This window comes from Labrus bergylta, chromosome 8, assembly GCF_963930695.1.
Source record: "Labrus bergylta chromosome 8, fLabBer1.1, whole genome shotgun sequence".
Taxonomy (NCBI): domain Eukaryota; kingdom Metazoa; phylum Chordata; class Actinopteri; order Labriformes; family Labridae; genus Labrus; species Labrus bergylta.
The window spans coordinates 8,176,734-8,197,872 of NC_089202.1; the positions used below are offsets into that span (position 1 = coordinate 8,176,734).

The 21,139-nt window shown below is 38.5% G+C and overlaps 2 protein-coding genes across 2 annotated transcripts in view; both read right to left on the reverse strand.

Annotated features, from left to right (window-relative positions):
• LOC114921471 (homeodomain-interacting protein kinase 2-like) lies at positions 1-5,662 on the reverse strand. The gene is made up of 8 exons (XM_065957789.1): positions 2,756-5,662; positions 2,495-2,618; positions 1,507-1,617; positions 1,298-1,381; positions 1,038-1,210; positions 821-895; positions 566-661; positions 1-447 (listed from the first exon to the last, which is right to left on the reverse strand). Exons 1-8 carry the CDS (start codon positions 2,965-2,967, stop codon positions 267-269), a joined length of 1,056 nt encoding a protein of 351 aa, XP_065813861.1. The 5' UTR covers positions 2,968-5,662; the 3' UTR covers positions 1-266.
• Positions 5,663-6,385: 723 nt separating this feature from the next.
• The window catches only part of sntb1 (syntrophin, basic 1), a 40,446-nt gene continuing 25,692 nt past the window's right edge, over positions 6,386-21,139 (reverse strand). Inside the window, exons 7-8 of the mRNA XM_020655468.3 lie at positions 11,946-12,175; positions 6,386-8,431 (exon numbers count right to left, since the gene is read on the reverse strand). Coding sequence (XP_020511124.1) covers positions 8,339-8,431; positions 11,946-12,175 — 323 coding nt within the window. The 3' untranslated portion in view covers positions 6,386-8,338. The remainder of the gene's footprint in view (positions 8,432-11,945; positions 12,176-21,139) is intronic.

The window sequence follows — 21,139 nt, forward strand, 5'->3', positions numbered from 1 at the left end:
TGCGTATCGTGATTGAACAGCATTTATTTAATCAGGTTTTTACAATACAACAGTTTGAAACATTCATATTACTACCCTTTTTTTAAAGATATTTTTTAACATACCGTCAATTTAGAGTCAACCTAACATACGACTTTGGAAGAGAAAACCCACTCGAACATGCAGAGAACATGGAAACTCTTTAAAGATCAGTACAAATGCTTGAGCAGGAGAACACTAAAGAGCAAGTTTTATGATGTTTTTTTGCAAAAGCTTTGTGGATGTCTTCACTCCTTCACATCATTTATGTTGCAGCAGGAGCAAAGACTGCTCCAGGAGAATATGCAATTCTTCGTCTCACCAGTGTAGGTGGAAAGAAGGTCTGTGTTGTCTGGTTGGATCCTGGTGGTGTCCTGTTGAGTCCTTGTTGCGCCCAGCGCTGCTGCAGCAACTGCATTCAGGTCGATACTAAACAAACATTCAAAAATAGTTAGTTCATTAGTACTGCAATGTTAACACGTCCCAAAGAAATTGCTTTTTATCTTTGATCAGTTCCTCTGAATTGTTGGAGTGAAAATAGTCTTACCTTGTTTCATTGTCCTCTTCAGAGGACAGGCCCAATGTGTTCCTTGGGTTTGAAGGATGAACCATGATGACATTTGATGACAGAGTTTCACCTGAACTGTTGAATCAAGATGAGACATTAGTTGCACATAAAATTGTCAGCTGCATGCAGTCTTGTCAATTCTGTACTTAGAACAAAAAACCCTTAAAAATGAAGTTGTCTTTGGCTAAATTCAGCCAATAATAAGAGCAATAGAGAATAAGAGTTAACACAAACCTGTCATCACCCAGGGTTCTTTCTTTGGCCTGGCTGGTGTTTGGTTTAAATGTTGCAGAAAATGAAGGTTCATCACTGCCCAAAGAAAAACTCTGTTATATTACTGGCCAAAAAAAAAACCTGATTCCACAGTGTTTCAATAGCTGTTGATTCCCACATTGAAAAGTGGCATTACAAGGATTTTAAATTTCCCATTTATAGAATTACCAACACTCACCAGGATCTGAGGTGGGAGCTCCTGTCAAGGTAGCTCATGGTAATGAAAGGATGGTTTAGAATATCAGTGGGAATAATCCTCTCATTACTGTCCCACGTGATCATCGCCTTTAGCAGGTCAATGCACTCCCTCCTCTCGACGGTTTCTCTCTTTTTGCAGTTCTCCAGACATATCTAGTTAGGAAAACAGTCAGAAAACACAACAGTGTTTTTTCACTGAAATCAATATAGTCGTTTTTTAATGGCAGCTTGAACACCTACTTTTGTCATTTCATCCACAGAACGGAAGGTGTAGAATCTGTTGTCAGTGGAATAAACTGTTGGTCCCCAATACTCCTCGAGTGTCTGAAATTAAGTTGTAAATATTTCAGATACACATGGGCCTACATCTCAATATGCTTAAGTGTAATGTAGTAATGAATAAATATCTTAATTAGAGAAACAGCATTTGGAAAAGTCAAAGCTTATACCTTCAGTATCCACTGATCTGAATCTGTTCTTATGAAGTATACTCTGGATTTCCGCCCTGCATTGAGTAGATGGACAGGTGGTGGACCCAGTAGGTCTTTGATGAATCGCAGCTAGAGACAAAACCCATTATGAAATATATTTGTTAGAAATGCTGCCTGAGTGATTTTTTTTACGAGGCTCAGGGTCAGTCCTTCTGGGTATTTGAGAGGTCATGATCAGAAGTAACACAAATTCAACCAATCCCAGTGCAATCTGTGAAATCATTTGCAATATTTGGCCAGACACTCCAACTCTTCCAAAACTTTAAAAGTAAGACTTTGGTGTGATCTTCTCTCTTTCCGATGACTTCTAACCAAGCCTTGAACCACTGTTTTGTTTTAGACCGATCACTATTTGATCAGCTGCTCCCAATCAGTCGGATGAATTTCGGACATGTTTGATATTTTGGTAGTACAACTGCACACAATTGCACAGTTTGTGTTTATTGGTGATGCAGATGTGTGCTTGTGTACCGAGAGAGAGATATTTTTTTTTACCAGTGTGTACAACCCAGTTGAGACATGCATATGAGACAACTGAAATCAAGCTCTGTCTGCGGGAGTTTTCTATTGAATACAATGCTCCGTCACGATCTTATTCGTACGGTGTAAGCTCTCAGGTCAAAAACTGTATGGGGTCGTTCAGTGTGAGGACACAAGTCGTGAGCTCTGGCCTTGTGTCGTAAACAATTCTGTCGTTCTGTGTGAGCTGACATTTCACCACGACATTACAAGTGTACAGTGAACGCTGAGCTTTAGGTGATAACTAAAATTTAAAAATAAATTAAAGAATGTTCGTAAAATGATGAAATGTTTGTACAAGATGCTAAGATTATTTTATTACCTGTTCATTCTTAATAGAGTAAACTTACGTTGGACATTTAGGGAGAGTTTATAGATGTAACAGTATTAAAGAAAACAAGAATACAGTCCTGTTAAAACTACTTACAGTGTCATATTCAATTCTTCCAGGGAAGAGCATAAAGTCTAACATCATGACAGCCATTACACAGCCCAACGACCAGATGTCCATGGCCTCAGAATATGGGAGACCCAAAATAATTTCTGGAGCCCTAAAAAGCATTATAGAAATTAGAGACAGTGTCAAATCTTAATAATTTAAGTAATACTCAAAAAAAAAAATTACAAACTGTTTTCACAGTAGTATGAATTCAGGAGTTCTTATATTAAAAATGATCTGTTCTCTCACCTATAGCAGGGGACTTGATGAGCCCAGCCCAGCTTGGCTTGTGATTTAAAAATTGCCAAGCCAAAGTCTATGAGCTTCACCTTGAATGGTTGTGTCTCATGATCCACCATCATGATGTTGTCCAATTTCACATCAGTATGGATCACACCAATTTCCTTCAGACCACTGAGTGCTACGGCCATCTGCAAGAAATAATTAAGGTTTTTTTCCATGACATTAGTCTATAAAAAAAGATGTTGTTGTGTCGAGGTGTATTTTCTATGTAATGCCAAACCTGTGTGATGATGCTTCTGATGTCTTTCATAGTCATAGGGCCATCTATCTCCAGCAGGTAGTCCTGGAGGCTGATGTCCAAAACCTCAAACACAAGACTTCTCCTATATTTCTCGATGACCTCTCCGTAGAATTTGACAATGTTGAACTTGTCCATTTTTTTTCGCATGAGGAAACGCAGCATAGACGCCTGAGGAGGAGAAGAAGGAGTTCTTATGCAATTAAAAGCCCTTAACTAAAAAACTACAGCAATCATTATTAATGGTACAAGTAGATTAATCCCCAAAAAGGGATACTTTGCTCGGGTCCAGCTGCAAAGGGTGATGGGGTGTGTGCACAGTCTGCTCTGCCAACTTAGGTCCAGAAATTTTTACATGTAGTCCTGTCATTTTTATCATGGCAAACAAACCCAAACCCTAGTCGCTAATTTAAATAAAAAGACATGTGTTTCACTTATGAAATCACAATCAACAGCCTCATACCTCCTTGCTGGGATCATGGTGTTGTTGAATGATCTTGATAGCCACTGTCTGGTTCGTGTCAAGGTCCAAACATTTGACAACTTTTCCAAAGCCACCTTGACCCAGAATCTTCAGGACCTTGTACTTTTTGGGAATTGGTAGATTTGGTTCATGGCAGATCTCAGGAGAGGATGACGAAGATGAAATGTACATATCCATAGCCATATCCATGTATTTTCTCACAGACGTTTGTTTAAAGCTGAATAATACTGATTGATTTAAAGCTTGATTTTGACTGCTCAGACCTTTGTCCAGCACTTATCAGTCCTGTTGAACCAAGAATAATGACCAGAAATATCAGGCAAAACTCTCTGTGTGACTGCAGTTCTAGAACATCTGGTTGGTTCTGGAACGTCTAGACACTGTAATGGAGAATTCCATGGTTATGTTAAACACTGTGAAGTGACTGCAACATTATTTTATGATAAAAGCCATTATGTATAGCTTTTCATTTAACTTTTCACCAAAAAAATGGTTTGACAGATGTTGTGTGCTCTATACAGTACGTGCAACATACAGAAACAATTATATGGTGTTTGGAAACTAGCTAGATTTGGCTAAGATACGACTTTACATTTTTTTGTACATACTTAATTAATCCCTTAAGGACATCCTTAACCTCTCCAGCAACAAGACCAACTTCCATATTTTAGTCTGCACTAGGACTTGAACCAGCGACCCTCCAAGTCCCTACAGACTGAGCTACTGCATGCCAAAAACGATTCATCATGATTAAGAATTCATTATTAATTATTCATTATGTATTTATCTAACTTTACTATGCATCAATAATAAATTATGTATTCATACATTTTGTAAAGCATTTATTTTTTAATTATGTGTGAATACTTACATTCTAGCTAATATGTATATGCTAACATTGTCATCTGTGGCTAATCTGACATACCCACTGGTGTTTTAACCTCTAATATGGTCCAAACACCCTCCAGATTTGTACTATCCATTGTCTTCTTAGTTGGCAAAAAAGTGAAAGATTTGTCATATTCCCTACATTTATCAGATTTTCAGCTAGAACAAGGCATTTGGGCATGTTAAAGGCACCTGAGCTTCGAATGTATAGCTTGACATAAGAGGAACTGACCTCCTTCTACTTTCCCCTCACCCATTACCTTCAACATTATGAAAAGTACAGGCCACACACGTTTGCAACAACAAGCATACACAAAAACACATTTAATTGCAAAACAGAACCTGTGTGGAAGGCAGCGCCACAGCTGAGGAATGCAACAAAAGATTGAGCCAAGACAAAAGCTATTCATTCAGTCAGAGCCCCTTTGTGAACAAACACACAAACAAACAAAACACTTAGTGGAATGTGTTTGCATGTTAGTGAGACAAGTTTTCAATGTGTTCACATGAACACAGCTCTAAACACTTATGAGCACACACACAGTTTATGGTTAATTGCTAACCTATCTGGCTCTTGATCAGCCCCTAAAATGAAACGCTGACAGTTTGGTCTGTTTAACCCTCTATTTCTCTCTGGTTATTGCAGACTGTTACTTTGTAGTTGGTTGTGTGTGTATGTGTGTTCAAATCTTAAATCGAACAATGTTTGACTGTGTGTGTGTGTGTGTGTGTGTGTGTGTATACGTCTACATGTCTACAGAGCAACACAAGTGCAGCTACTCTGATAGTCTTAGAGGGAAAATTGACCTAGAAGGAGTCCTTTGTGTTTTTCTTTAACATGATGCAACAATTGCTACCTGCAGACGTGAAGTGTCCCAGTGAGAGTCTGACTTTATCCAATGACTTCCTGAACAGAAGGTACGCAGTCATAAACACAAAGAGGTGGGAAAATCTGTATGTAGACAATGTCAAGGAGTACAAAATGTCCACAATTATAAATTTGTCCAAACTCCTTAACATCAGTAACATGAATGTGTCCATCTATATGTTCGTGTGTGCATGCCAGCTCATTTATTCAGCAGCCAAGTAAACAATGTCAAAGAGTTACGATTGTGTTAAGCACTTCCTACAATGTCATTAATCTCAAGCTATTCAGAAAAAGACACATGAATCCTTTGTGCTGAGCTGGTCAGTAAAATCACACTGAATAAAGCTGAACTAATACACATAAATTAGTCCCTGAAATAAATTACAACCTGCAGGCAATGTGTACTCTTAGCATGGCTGAGTTCATTTCAGTTCTGTAGGCGGAAGAAGGTAGTCCAGTATCCTACGAATAAAGTCACATCAAAAAATGAATAGGAGCCAGCCTCATTAGCACACAACATGAAGAAGTAATTCACTTTTTAATTTGAATGAAGTGAAAATTAAACTCTCCCAAGGCTATTTTCCAAGCTGTCTCTGCTGATTTGCATTTTTCCCTGGATGAGAAATGAATAAATGACAATTGAACACAAAAACACCCGCATCACGTCACTTTTGTTAAATACATGATTTATGTGCACCGTTGCATTAAAAACTAAACTTTCTCATTCTGAGTGACAGTACAGTAGCTGCCAAAGGCATCAGAGTATTCTACATATCAAAGCAGCCTTTGCTCAAAGAGCATCTCTCTGATTGAGGTTATCATTAAGTGCTGGATTCTTGGCTGAACAAAAAGTGTTACATTACCTTCTATTACTTCTAGTATCAACGAAACCGGCGATAGTTCTTCTACAGTGTGTTAGAAATATAATGTGTAAATCATTCTTCACAGTGTGTGACTGCAGATGATGATTAGAAATGTGTCAATGTATCATTTAATGATGAGATGAATCACAAAATCACTGCTGGTGGAGTATTTCTGTGCTCAAAACCGAAAAGGATTACAGCCATCATAGAAAGCACATTGTTGGTCCACACTCCATCAGTCATCGCTGTGATTTGTTTATTTCAAAGTTCAAATGTTTTCTTCTAAGTCATCTGAAGGCACGAGGAATGGACCTGGCAGCCAGCCATGTCAGAGACGTCTCAGTACAACATAAAGTCCTGCTCTGGCTACGGCAGGTCTACAGAAACACTGAAGGCTCCTTTGATGGAAACTTCATGCTGATTAAAGATAAATAGTACATGGTGATTGTTTGATTTGAGTTTCATTTTACAAAATTAGAAAAAATTGAAAATTAGAAATACACATGGCAGTTGTTTGATTGTTGCGGTGACACATGACCAGGCAAACATGATCTTTTTAAAACAAAAAAGTGAAACAAATGGTTACAATAATGTTAAGTATCCTTGCAATCATTAATCATTCAAACTCTCACCCTGATTTAAATGAGGAATGAACATGGTAACGTCATCTTGTGACCCTTAGATGAGGGCAAAAGCAAACTGGGAAATGATGTGTATCCACTGTATTGCTAATTAGAGAAGCAGCCAAAAAAATGATACATACAAAGCTATAGCCAGTAGCTAGTAGGCATAATTACTGGGGAAAAGGAAACAGCTTATCAGGATCCAAAGGTCTCTAAATCCACCTGTTTGCACCATAAACACTCAGAGAATTAGCATGTGAAGTCTTATTTCATTATTCTGTGCAATAACCAAAGTGTAGAAATACCAAGTCAGTTGTATAGTGATCATGTGCAGATTAATTTGTTGTCAATACAAAATGAGTTAATTAGAAGGGCTTGTAAGTGGATTTCTTTATCATTGGAACAGGGCTAGCTGTATCCATTTTTTTTCCATTTGTCATTTAGCTAAGCCAACCAGCTCCTTGCTGCTGTTTTATATGTTCATTTGAATCTCTGCTAGAAATGTGAAAAGGTGTATTATCTTGAAGATCAGAGATCTTACTATTCCTTCAACTACACTAATCACTTTTATCCTTATCATAAACGTTTATACACATTAATTACTTGTAATATCTCTGTGGAAATTGTATCACACAAACCTGGATCCAAAGTGTTTTGCACAAAATAGATTAAGCAAGTTGTCATAGAAGTTTTTATCAGCCATTTTCTTTCTCTTCATTTTTGTAATTTTAAACCTTGTGTGCATTTTTATTCTTGTTAATTGAGTTCTATTTTTGGGCATTAACACTTAAGCTCAATGTCAAATCAGTCAAACACGGAAATAGTTTTACCACCAGAAGGTCACCATATGCGACCTGTTAATAGAATACTATGACATTATGAAATGTTTGTCACATTGTGGGAAACTCTCCAGGTGACTCTACCCTGACGTTTTGATGATAAACGCTGACACAGCAAACAAAAGATTTCAGGAGACGTTAACAAAGACAAACGCACAAAGTTTTTCCACAGTGTGTCAAATATTTGGTGAAGAAAAATGACTGAGTGAAATTCAGAGTGTCCTTTCAGAACTAATGGTGAATAAATTATTTAATTGGTAAATGGGAGGCAGATTGCCGTAACATTTTGATTGAATTAAAAGTGAATTCATCTCAACTGTGCTGCACAAGTCCAGTCCTTCCAATCCTGGACGTGACAGTAATGCCCAATCTGCTCCTTTCTGCCTGAATACATCAGTCTTCTTCTACTTCTGGTTCAGTCTATGTTTTCCTTCTGTGGTTCTCCAGTCAACACTTCAGTGTATTCAGCCCTAAAAGGGAGTTTATCCCGAAGAAATCTGCCCTTGTCATACCAAGCAAAACAAATCTTGATTGCTCTCTCCAGTGTTTCTTTAACTTGGAGTTGAAGACCCAAAAAAGGTCAATTTCCAGGTAGAGGCTACATTCACTCAGCTTGGGTCCCCAACTGGAGGAGTTTGATGAGGAGTACTGCATGCAGGCTGCAGAGAGGTGGCTAATCAAGGTTGATTTCTTATTTCAAAGGAGATGAAATGTCCCTTTTCAAAGTCAGGCCACCAGACCCAGACGAGAGATCTTAGCAGAGAGGAAAGAGTGGAGGATGAAGACGATCGGCTTCGGACATGAGTGGAGGTCCAGTTGCTGAAGGGGGAAGAAAGAAAACAACAACAGGATTATGAGTATTACAAGAACGTGGCAGAGAACAAAAACTGATTAAAGATGAAGAAAAGAAGATAGGAAAGCATTTTGCATGACAGAAAGATAAAAAAACTGTTTTTAAATCATAAAATACAATTCAGAACTAACAACACAGTCAACACAGTTCCCCATGAGGAATAAGGATTAGACACTGCTAGCTGGAGCCAAGTGCTGTGCAAACACAAACAGCAGATCCCTGTGAAGAAAGCTCTGTTCATAGTCTGTAACAACAGACGGCAATTTCACCAGTACTATGACGCATATCCTGTTCCTGAGGCCTTCTGGGAGATTTGACCTACAAATCCACACTTAAACTACTGTTTAGTGATTATATTTAACACAGAGGATGTTTTAAAGGCTACCTCATTTTCTGCAAACTGAGAGCAATGAAATATGAGTAGACCTGTGCTTCATTACGGGTTCAATGAAATCTTGTGTGTCCAAAATGTTTAGGAGTTGAGATAAATCAATCAAGTGAGTCTTTTAGCCCTGCTAGTGGTTCCCTTTAAGATTGCCATCTGACTGAATGGTTGGTCCTAATATTTGAAAGTTGTATCCTTGGTTAACAAATAACAAAACACAATAACTTTAGGGCTATCTTAACTTTTTATATTCAGTGTTACATTTAAATATCTATTTGTTGAATGTGCATCAAATGTTGTCCAGACTTTCATGACAGTCCTACTGAGTGCAGTGATCACAGAACTTTTCCTTCTAACTTATCCAGCAAGTTGAGAAATGTGTTTCAAGATGCTGTGTGAAATAAAACAACAAGGGGCGGAGTCTGACATCCCATTTCAATTTCAATTTGCCAGTGCCTACGTTTAGGACCACATTAATACAACAATAGGACATTCGTGTCAGTGTCGTGCAATTAGCAAATACTTGCATGCTAACATGCTAATATTTGATTGAAAAGCTTTACCACTGTGCAGGCTAAACACTAATATGTTAGCATTGTCAACATGATCATGTTAGCATGATGACTCACAGAGCACAAAGCACTTACATGGCTGTGTACAGCCTCAAAGTGCTGCTGGCATAAATGGACTCTTTGTCTTGTTTTTTTTCCCAATGTTGATCAACCAGAGAAGAAGTTTGTGTATTTCCCCCAGCTACAATCAATGGGTCGGTTCAGTCCGAGCTTTGTAATATAGTTACTCCACAGGGATGATAAAATGTCAATTATTTTGTCAAATAAGACAAAGACCTTTTCTGCCAACAAATAACAGTATAGTCAAAACTTTGTAAAAAAAAAAACATAAAAAAGCCCAGCTGATTCCACTTTCCAATTTTGAGCTAATGAACCAGCAGCCATATCTGCAAGTGCCTTGGGATTTTTATAAAGCCTCGACTAGTACTGAGCAGGGATTCAGAAAATGCACAAAATCTGTTCGGCTAACATAGCCAACAGAGGGTTTTGAATCACAGCTCCAAAGTCTTTGCTTATTTGCCTTCAATATAATCTGAGCATGCAGTCAAACATGAGGGTTTCTAACAGTCGTTATATAAAGAGCTGTATGAGGAGACATGATCTAGTTTGAAAACATCTCAATTTCCAATTTCTAAATCCCATAGGCCTAGTGTGTAAATATGTTAGTTTAGCCTCACAGTTTATGTTCAGTAAATCACAGTGCCATGTCTTTATGAAAGATGAAATATCAACAATAAAAGATGACTGCCTGTGATCCTGTTCTCCCTGTGTATTCCTGGTTCTCTTGTGTCTCCTCCCTCTTTGTCCATCTGTGTGTGTGTGTGTGTGTGTGTGTGTGTGTCTCTGGAGGGCGTGGCTTCTTCAGTCTATCGCCTGGTGGCATCACACACCTGCAAACCATCATCTCATCTGCCTCAGTTTAAAACCCTAGCATCAACTCTACTCACCTCTAGATTATTCAGTCTACTTTAGTGGTGGTTATGATATGCCGCTCTTAACGCTTGTTAGATTATATTCATAGTGTTTTTCAAGATTTTCTGTCCTTTTATCTCGATTTTTGCCAGTGTCATCTCATCAAGTCTGCTCCACCGACAAACTATTCAACTCATTCTCTGTCTGCCTTCGGAATCAGATGAGCACCAAAAGCCTCCTCCACTTTGCCTCTACCAGCCAGTCAGCCCTCCACCACCAATATCAAGCCTTGCAATAAAACCTCATTGACCTTTCAATTTTGCTGCCGTGTCTGCTTTTGGGTCTACATTATACAAACCTTAACACCAACATTAACATCCAAACAGATTTATCATATATGATCCTGGAGACTGCATATTCAATAAACAAATAAAGCAGATGAACGTATTGGGTTGTAAGAGTTGTAGAGACTGCTGAGGTTGGCCTCTGAAACATGAGCCATCTGGACATTCATAAAGTGAGTTGTGTAAAATGATGAAAACCTTTACAGAAAGTGACAGGTTTCTCTCTCTTTAAAAAAAAAGAAAAAACTCTCAATGCTACATAGTAAGACCGAAATATGTTTGTTGTTCACTGTGCTTTTAAGAGGTATTTTGTGATGGAGTGCTGTAATTTACTTTTGGCCATAGCACTTTCACTTTCTCTGTTTCCAATACTTGTACTATGATTTGTTTTTTGTTTCATTTCCCAGGGGGCTTCAGAAATCCCATTGGGAGTAGGGAATGAACTTGTTCAATTTACTGTGAGTAGAAAATGACCACAGCAAAGTATAAGCCTGATGCTGATATTGATTTCTCTCCAATGAAGATGACTTTCAAAGCAAAAAGTAAAAAGCACATTTAACATTTCTCTGAATATCTAAACTTGGCTTCATATGCAACTGCATATAATAGTAGGTTGACAGCAAATTATTTATTTATAAGAGCTGAAACTTCTGTTTATCTGAGGTTTGCATGTGGTAAAAAGAATATTTCAATAATATATGTCAGTTGTATATCTTGTTGTAGATTTAAAATTCAGTGCAAGTGGACATTCTCTTTTCTCTAGAGTTCAGTTTAGTCAGTCAGTAAATTGGAATGTATTGCTCTTCGCTAACACAAAATGGGATGAGTTAGTGTACCAGGTCAGATACTTATGACACCAACAAATCTAAGACTTCATGCAAGAAAGTATTTTGTTTTGAAAAAAAGCTGTTTGTATTAACGTAAGTGGAAAGTTAAACTGAATTTGAAGTGACGACGAGGGTTATCATGTATGGGTTGAGGTCAAATATTCAGAAAAATTATGTGCATGTTTACGATTTGTTAAACAATTTCCCCCCAAAACATTAACAGTCCACTGCAATAGTTCTACAAATATGGATTTCTTATGTCCCCTTGCTTAACACTGGTGAGACTACAGAGTAGATGTAGGAGTAAAGAATTCATCACGCACAGTTGTTTCTTTAAGTGAATTTTTCAATAGACACAGAGGACAATCAAGCTTATATCAGATTATAATTCCTTTCATTTTGTTCAACAAAAAAAAGCCCTTTTTAAAAAAAACACTTACAATCTCGCCCTCCTTCCCTCCAAAGTCGAGGAAGAGCATGCGTACTCCATCATCTGATGACATCTTCAGTTTTTCATAAGGGTATGAGAGGAGCACCCGGTGACTGTTAGGAGTGTGAGCGCCTCTCTCCTCCACGTTCTTCCCATCTCCCAGTGTGGGGTCAGCCTGTACAGAGAAGCCCTGCTCGTAGTGAATCACCAGCCGGCACTCCTGACCCTGGTATAAACAACCTGCAGGATAAATAGAATGTTTTAGTGTCACATTGTTAGATTAAAAAAATGACAATTAATGAGTCATCTTGTCTTAGTCTTTTTTTTGTGTTTAAAATGTGCGGATGAGAAAGTGCAAGGCTGGATTTGAATCATTGCCTTAAGTTATAGAGTAATCATGATGGGAGGAATGATAGAGTCAGTAGCTTTTTCCCCAACAATATAAAGTATTGCCGCTCAATCATAACTCATGGGGCCTTCATACATGTGTGCTGGTGACTGCGTCTGCAGAAACCCTGTCCTCTGCCTCGGTGTTGATCTTTTGTTTTGGTTGACATGGGATGTTTGTGGGCAAGCAGCTGTTGTGTTTCCCTGAGCCAATGACAGCACAAAAGTGAGTTGAGCAGAATTCAGCAATTGGATGTGATTCAAACTGGCAAAAATGACAGATGTGGATATAGCAGCAAAGAAGAGAAAATATACTAATAGTGTGGTGAAACGTCGAGGGATACAGCTCTTTCCAAAACGAGGGTGAACCTTGTTGGCTTTTATTCACGGGCGCGGAGTTGGCCTGCTTTCTGTTAGACAGGCAGGTGCCAAAAACCGGCGATTAGCTTTTGCTAGCTTGGGTAGCGTAGAGTGTAGGTACAAGCAGTAAATGTATACACTACGTCCTGCAGTGAGCGTGGGCTTCTGGGGGAGATGAGCCTAGGAGGAGGGGCCCAGTTTGATTGGTGTATTTTCAAGTTGCAAGAAACAATGCTACTGACTCTACTTTTAAAGTTACACAATCACAAATATGTATGTGAGTATGCTGTAACCTCAGGGGCCTAAAAATTAAGCCAATGCAGAGTTGCCAAAAATGCAGTTTCGTAAGCAAAGTGCTAACATGCCAAACTTAACAACATTATTAAAAATGATAATTTCAACTTTGTATGTCCCCAAAGGGTGATTGGTTTTACAGCAAGTACAGAAAAAGACAAAAGATTAAATACATGTAGAAAGCTAATGGGGTAAAAAAAAAGGTAAAATGGTAACAGGCACTGAATATAGCAGCCTTGGAGAATCAACAATAATCCTTGAATGATGCTCTTTCAAAATCTAAAATGATTACAACTGAACTAAAAAACGTTTTAAGTACTTGAACTAATTTCCACATTCATGAACAGTATACAGGGTTGATTCTTAATATAAATTACCCATTAAAATGGTGCTGTGTTATGTTAAAGTTATGCATAATTATAAGTGTGGCATAGCTGAGTGACAGATGGGTGCTGCTTGCTGCAAAAAATTGACATATGCTGCATGCTGTGCAGTTTATTGAACTATCAGACTGCTGCCTCTATTTAGTGAGTGGAAATGTATTAATATATTATTGATATGTTATTACTGATCTGCAGGTATCAGTGTCAGCACCCATAGTTTGTCCTAAATGGATTCATTTGTGGCGGCCTGCTCATGAGAGTATGTATTGTGTGATTTGACCCACAGAGAAGAGGTCAGGACGCAATGATGACTTTTTTAAGTTACTCGCATTTGAATTTAAACCAACACTAACTCCCCCAGAAGGGATATGTGTCATATGTACACTCTGCTCTGTGTATCAAACTGGTTATTTAGCAAGCTAATGATATAGCATTGAGCATAGACTGAACAGCTTGAAAAATTTGATAGCATAGAGTTTAGCTTCCTCTTATTCATATATGATCACAAAGGCTCCCAAAATACAAGACTGCCACTTCCATATTTCAAACTCAAGATACCAAACTAATGTTAACAAATCATTGAGTTGCAACAAGGTGGCTACGTCCACTTCTTGTGTCTATGGAAGCAGTAGACTTTGAAATGCATGTTGTGGAATTCAAAAATGTATTTTATTTCTGACTTTGAATAACTTTCTCTTGTCTTTACTTTTAGGGAGGATTTATAAATTCTATTGTGCAATAACTTAAGTGTATGCTTGTAGTGGCAGGGCCAGTCACTATGATTAATGGGTTATGCTGCAGGGTTGGATATTTGTACAAGATCTTTCATTTGCATTATTTCAGACAGAAAAAGATAAATTGCAATGAATGACATTCTCTCTTCTTAACATATTTAAGAGACAGGTAGTCATGAAAAGAATGTTAAAAATCACAAAACAGTCCACCTCAATTCTGTCCTCACTAACAGCAAGTTATTCACTTGTTTTAGTCATTTTTATTTACAATGTCATCACTTGCATTTATTTTGACAATCATGTAATATGAAACACATTCCATAAAGGTAATTAACATTTGGTTTATTAAAAAAACATTTCTCATTTAGCCACCAATATAATGAATATACTTTAATTTATTATTGTTTTTGTTTAATTCCATTTTATTATCATTTGATGAACAGATAATATTTATTTTTTTATGACTAACAAAAACTCATGCTCTCTAAGTGTTGTTTTTTTAAATGCAGGTTTTAATGTTTGGTTTTGTTTGACTGTTTTTATCGTTTTGAAGGGGATTTGTTCTGCTGTTAAATTTAATATGATTTTCTGAGAATCAGAGCATTTTTAAGTGAGGGTAGACTTAATGACAGCGACACGTCATATTAACTATGACAGGGTCAAGCTGATAATCCGTAGTATAAGTTGATGGTCTCCTGTTTAATACATATTGTACAGTTTGGTTGTGTTTTTCAATTTTGATGCAGGTTTCCTGTTAAAACATTTGTAATGGAGCCTGGCTGTGTCACCACAGTCCAGTGACATGCTTCTCTGCTCACGTGGAGACAAGCCCGCTGAAAGCTGAGAGTAATTTATCTGCTCTACACCATCTTCTCCTTCCTGCTCTCTCTCCGCTCTTCCTCTCAGCATGTGTTCTGGCTGAAAGCTGAGTGCACCGTCTTTATCTACTCTCCCGATTTGCGCATCACTTTCCTCTGCTTTAATGACAAACCTGCCTCGTTCCCACACAGTGTGAACTCGTTGTATTTAGCCCTATTTCTCAGTTTCTTGACAGCAGAGTTCCCTCACCCGCTCCCCTCTGCAGACATGAAGGATGTGTTTTGAAAACTTCATTTACAGCAGAAGCCCCTCTCTCTTGATGACAGTTGATCTGCAGATCGGCATGTTTGTGTGACACAATGAGTGAGAGGAGAGTTGTTCTCTTTCCATTGTTTGCCGACAGCCTTTGGGGGATGTTTGTGTCTGTGTGTAAGGATGTTCACAGAAGTGAGTGTGAGTTTATGTGTGTGTGTGTGTGTGTGTGTGTGTGTGTGTGTGTGTGTGTGTGTGTGCGTGTGCACTCACATGACAATGAGAGGGTGAGAAATTGTGTGTAAATGTGAAAGACATGGAGCTGCATATATGAATGTATGTCTTCTCATTCCTATGTTTGTGTGTTTGCATATATTTGTGTATGTTGCCGCTCCCTGAAGCATGATTCAAGCTCTTTGTCAGATTATTAACAGGCTGATTCTCAACCTGTTCAAGCATGTTTTATTCAAACAGCACTAATCATCTACACTCACCTTAATCCCTTCCTCATTCTGCTCTCTCGCATACACAAAGTAGACAACGGTTGAACAAAATCAAATAAATCTTGTGAGTACCATTTTCCCATCTCAGGATGGACTGCAATGTGCAACAATGAAAGAAAGCAAGTGCATGCAAATTGACCTGAGCAACTCAAATTTGTACAAATTCCAGTAAAACACTTGTGAACCTGAAACAACATCATTCAATATAAGAAACATTACATCAAAGGCTGATCATATTAAATTGACTACCATCATAGTGGCCAGCCCAACATGCAGATGTGCAGAAAAAATAAAACTGCAGATTAATTCATTGGTCAAGTTTTAAAAGGGGATGGATGGAGCACAGCTTTAGTTAAAGAAGAGCACCCCTTCACAAACAGCTGGAGTTTAGGGTGGAAGTGAGAGACTGTAGCCTTTTTCAGAATGCTTTTTCTACAAAAGTGCTGTAACTAAGCTTGGCCACCATCTCGTCTTATTGATTCCACGACGCCGTGATATTCCCAGTCTGTGAATTCACTTTGCGTTTTTGAGCATTGAGGAAGCACGGCACAGCGGGAGCTCCACATAAACACACAGTCAGACATGCACGCACACCACTGCACCAGCTCCTCCACTGGCTCCACTGAAACCACCTCGGCTCTGTAACACCTCTGTCACTACCACAACGAGGGTACATATACAGGTGGGATCACTTCACCCCTCAGCAGCATTCAGATGAAGGCAGAACGACACAGGGGCATAAATATGGCAGCTTGAAACAGCAGTCTGAATATGGCTAATGTCTGCAGCCAGACTGTAAACTTCACGTATATGCAGATGGTTGTTTTTAGAGGTTCAAAGAATGCTACATTGATATAAGTTGACAGGTGGGATTGGGGTTTCTTTGCTTTGGATATTTTCTGCTGTTTTTATCGCGACATGGACTTTTGTCTTGAATACAACCAAAGCAGCCGAAAGGCTAGCTAACAGTACTTGGACTACAAACACACACCAGATAACATCCAACAGTAAACATTGTGCTCCTCCACCAGATATTTTATAGTAGTCACAGAGTAACAGTTGTCTTGAAGGGCTGTGCTCAAAGTCAGAGACAAGCCCAGTTCAGAAAGTAACAGAAAGAGTTGTTACTACCACACAAGCTACAATCCAGTTGCTGCTTTGGTTTTCTGAGACCTCCCACAAACTGCAGAGCCATTTAAACCAAATCTCACGCTTTATCTGTTTCATAATAAAGGTCAATATCTTAAAGTGTCCCTGACTGATGTGTCTCTTTCAAATGCAGATAAATGGCTTTGACAGAAAGGTTAATCTCTCTCGAATTGAACTGTATTAAGAATTTTATGGATGGACAAATGTGTTTGCAATCCTTGTTTAGTATTCTTGAAGGTTGTGGCCATTTTTCTCTTCTTTTAAAATTGGTAACAATTTTTCCGTCAAACCCTTTATTCTGCATGAAAATGCTCCTTGACAGTGTTTCCTCAGCGGCAGGGTCTGCTTTAGATTACGGATGAAGTCCGGGGAATAGTCTGAGTTTTAGACTTGTTTTCATGACAGAAGCAGAGCAGTAGATAACAGTAATGTCTCCTCTCCGTATCTGCTGTGAAAACACAACAACAAGAGGTGATTTGATTCAAACTTCAGGGACCAACGTTGATAAGTTCCACACTGTGAATCAAGAAGAAAAAATGAAGCCCACACACTCAGTCTAATGTACGGTGTAATATATCAGGGACCCTAAAGACGTCCCTTTCATGATGAGGAATGAGTCTCATAAAGTTTAATATGTTTCTAATGATGTATAAACAATCAGACAGGACAAACGTCTCCCTAATAACAGCTGTGAATGGCGCAGAAAGTGGAGGGTCTTTGTTCTGACTGGGACTGAAAATTAGACCTGAAACTCTACTCTACTACCTGAGAGCCTTGATCTGCCAAGCAAGCAGGGTTCCCACCAGAACAAACACACATACACACACAGACACTCACAGGCAGACTGACACAGAGAAAGGGGCTTTTCAGGCTGAAACAAAAGCCCTTCTTTCCACCTGACGGTGAGTGGAAAAGACATGAGGAGGGGTGGAGAGTGATAACTGAATGAACGAGGGGATGGAGAAGGACTGTGAGAGAGGAGGGGCTGACTGACTGTTACCATCAGGTGGAGATGCTAAACGTTTATTTAATCAAAGAAACAATCAAGACATCTATTCTGTTTGTTTTATATTTACAATGACACAAACAGCAGAACAATATTACACATTTCAAAGCTGTATCCAACGCGATAAAGTAAAAATGTCACAGCAGGTTACTGGTTTCATTTTCCAAAGCCACAGGGGTACAGTTGTTGTTGTTTTTTACTTCAGTCATTAGGAGAGACCCAGTCGACCTCCAAGACAATTTAGCACAGTTTTAAAGCCATCACCTCTGAAGACTGAATTAACAGATGGCTGTGGGTGTGCACAATAAAGGAACTCGTGGGACTTACATAGATAAATCTGCAGCTGGTCATTAAATTCTGTTTTAAACTGCAGGTCAAAGTTTATCCTTGACATTTACTTCAGAAAATATGGAAAAAAAATTACAACACCAGGTTTATATAAAAGCTAGTTTGAACAGCTAGTCAACCAAAGTAGAAGGAAACTCTTGTGCTTCAGCCCTTCCACAGATGGAGGTCAGTGCTCTCAAAGAAGGACCTAAGATGTCAAAATAATTCAATGGACTCCTTCACACAGGAAGAATCCAAAGACAGTACTGGAGCACACGAATCACTGACAGAAAATGTTTTGAGGTGCAAATGACTAACCTTTTGATTCACTCAGTCAGAAAAGCTTGTTAACCTGTTAACAGTGTATCATCAGATCACAGTAAAAACAAGACTGATTTGAGGTTTTTACACCATCTTTTAGAAACGTTATAAAAGACACTTAAATTGTGACCTAGTGGAAGGCAGATTTTGTTCGCTTCCGGATTTTTTCACCCTGTTTTTAGTCTTTAAGTACCTTTTAGTAGGGTCACTTAAAGTAATAGATAGCAGGCCGTAGTGTCTAATGTACTGTGAGGGTTGTATCCATTGTCTCATTTGGCTCTCTGCAAGAAAAACAGTTAACTTGGGTCCAATAAATATCTATTGTTTTCCTTAAAATGCTCCAAATTTTTGAAAAAAGGAAAATCAGCTCTAAATCCACTCCAGAAAGAAGACTAAAGAGAGCTTGTGTGAAATTGTTTTAATCCACTAATTGTAAAATTTGAGATCTATTTATTATCAGAGACATGAGACTTGCTTATTAATAAAGTTATTTGGATGACAATTAAGAGAGACCAGCTAAAGAAGTCAGAGACAGCTGATATGTCAGTTTGAAAAACCTGACACTGTGACTATCCCAAACGGTGTAATATTCCACTAAGTGCTCAAAAAACAAGATAATCCTCAGACAAAAAGTTTAAGTCACCTTGGACATGATAATAACAAAAAATGACAGCAGGCCAAGTGCCTGTGAAATTTGATTTCAGAGCCCGTACAAATGACTCTCCCCTTTAAAATCCTTCGAAGAATGGCCTGCTGCCCAGAGAGTGATTGAGAGCTGCTCTCTCCTCACGATAATCTTTATCACGAGCCTTGACAGTGAATAAAACATCGCAATGATTTATCAGAATGCTTCACAGATGAAAAGCTGACAAGGTCACAGAGCGACTCCTCAAGTGGCGACTGCTGATAATTGTCTGAATGCACTTTGTATGCAGTATCACCCTCTTTCTCTGGGAAGTGTAAATTACTTTTCTATGTCCATAACAAAAACCTGAGGGCTTGGTGCTAACAGTCATCTGTTTGAAGAAAGTTATGTGATCCATCTTGGACAGGTATTCAGTGGTGAGTGATAAAAATTGAAAACCATTCTAAGTTGTTCTAATTGTTCTGCTTTATGTCACTGACCTGTATTCAAAATCAGTAGCCTATGAAAGTACAAACATGCAGCCATGTGGTATTGATCTATTGATGATGATGTCAGCTTATCCATCACTTTGGTCCAAACTGCAATATATTAACAACTATTGGATGGATTGTGAGGACATTTTTTTGTGCGTACATTCAGGGCTGAATGATTAATTGTTTTATTATGTGTGTGTGATGTGCAATAGTCAAATCCCGGGATGTGCGATGTCAGTGACTTGACATCATGCTGCCACTTTCATCTTGTTTGATGCAAACCAACGATGTCACTTTTTCCCCATGACTAATGTACAATAAAAGTCTCTGGTATCACCTGACCACTGTGCATGTCTGTGTGTCATTTGCATTTAGAAATCAACAGGCTACAGGGGACTCTGCAGCCGTTACAGACACACCGGCATGATGCTTAAGGCAGACACTAAATAACAGATTTGCAAAGATTTCCAAAAGTTTATTCAGCTATAAGCAGAACCTCATCCTAGTGCTCTTTAACGCTATGGCCATAAATATATATATAGGCATTTTACCGGTATTTGGTGCTATTTTGGTTATATTACGCAAAGGTTTAAATGTCTTATTTTGTGTAACCTCTGACCCTTGTTTTACAGTCAAATTACACTAAAATCAGGTCTAGATTCAGTTAGCCTCCGTCATACTTTTTCTTTATTGCTGAAATGCAAGTTGGAACATTTTTTAAACACTGAACTCAGATCATGAACATGTTTAACATCATGCTGTGCTTCAGTACTCTTTCTCAGAGCTGCTGTTATTATTATATTAACAATTTTGACTCTGAAAATAGAAAAGGTTGCCCAAGGGTCTGTGGAGTTCAGTGGATCAACCTTTTTCTGCCTATTTGGATTTGTTTTACAGCCTGCAGCTTTACAATGTCGGTCCTCATTTGAGCTGTTTTCTTAAGCAACTGGCTGTTTTGGTAAAACACAAAAACAAACAAAAAAAGTTCTGAAAACAGACTTCAAAACAACAAAAAAGTCAAAACAGAAAGCAAAAGTCAAAGCAACTATGTACAACATGTGACTGTTGTAGATCTGTAGCTGCTAAAGTCTGCCTTAACATTTTAATCTGTGAGTAAAGCAACTTCAAATGAATGGTTTTCATATCTGTTGGATGTAAAAAAAAAAAAAAGAAACCCTTTGCTTACAAGTGTGCCGTATAACGTCATCATTGTCCTAGATGTGTTGCACTGCATACGTGTTGAAATACATCCATGTTAATTAGACTCCTGCTCAGGCTGAGGGTGAACTGGTTTACAACTCCAGTAAGAATGATACGACGGTAAGTAGTCACAAAACTTCCAGATAGTGAGGAAGATGTTAACAAACACAGTCTGCACACTCCCTCACTTTCCTGTAATCTAATCATCCAAATTGTGTATGTGGGTGTACCATGGGACTGCAGGGCCTTTCACTTTGCATTGTTTTTTTTTAGCTGCAACATTTCAGCTCCATCTCGTCGATACTGAGCAGCTTGTTTTAGTCTAGACAGCGTTTTGTCATGGGATTACA

Excerpts from the sequence above, each read along its gene's own strand:
- LOC114921471 (XM_065957789.1), bottom strand. The coding sequence starts at position 2,967 with ATGGAAAAAAACCTTAATTATTTCTTGCAGATGGCCGTAGCACTCAGT. Across the intron at positions 1,211-1,297 it reads CTGTGGATGAAATGACAAAA|ATATGTCTGGAGAACTGCAA; the intron begins GTAGGTGTTCAA and ends TTTCCTAACTAG. Across the intron at positions 662-820 it reads AGAACCCTGGGTGATGACAG|TTCAGGTGAAACTCTGTCAT; the intron begins GTTTGTGTTAAC and ends TTGATTCAACAG.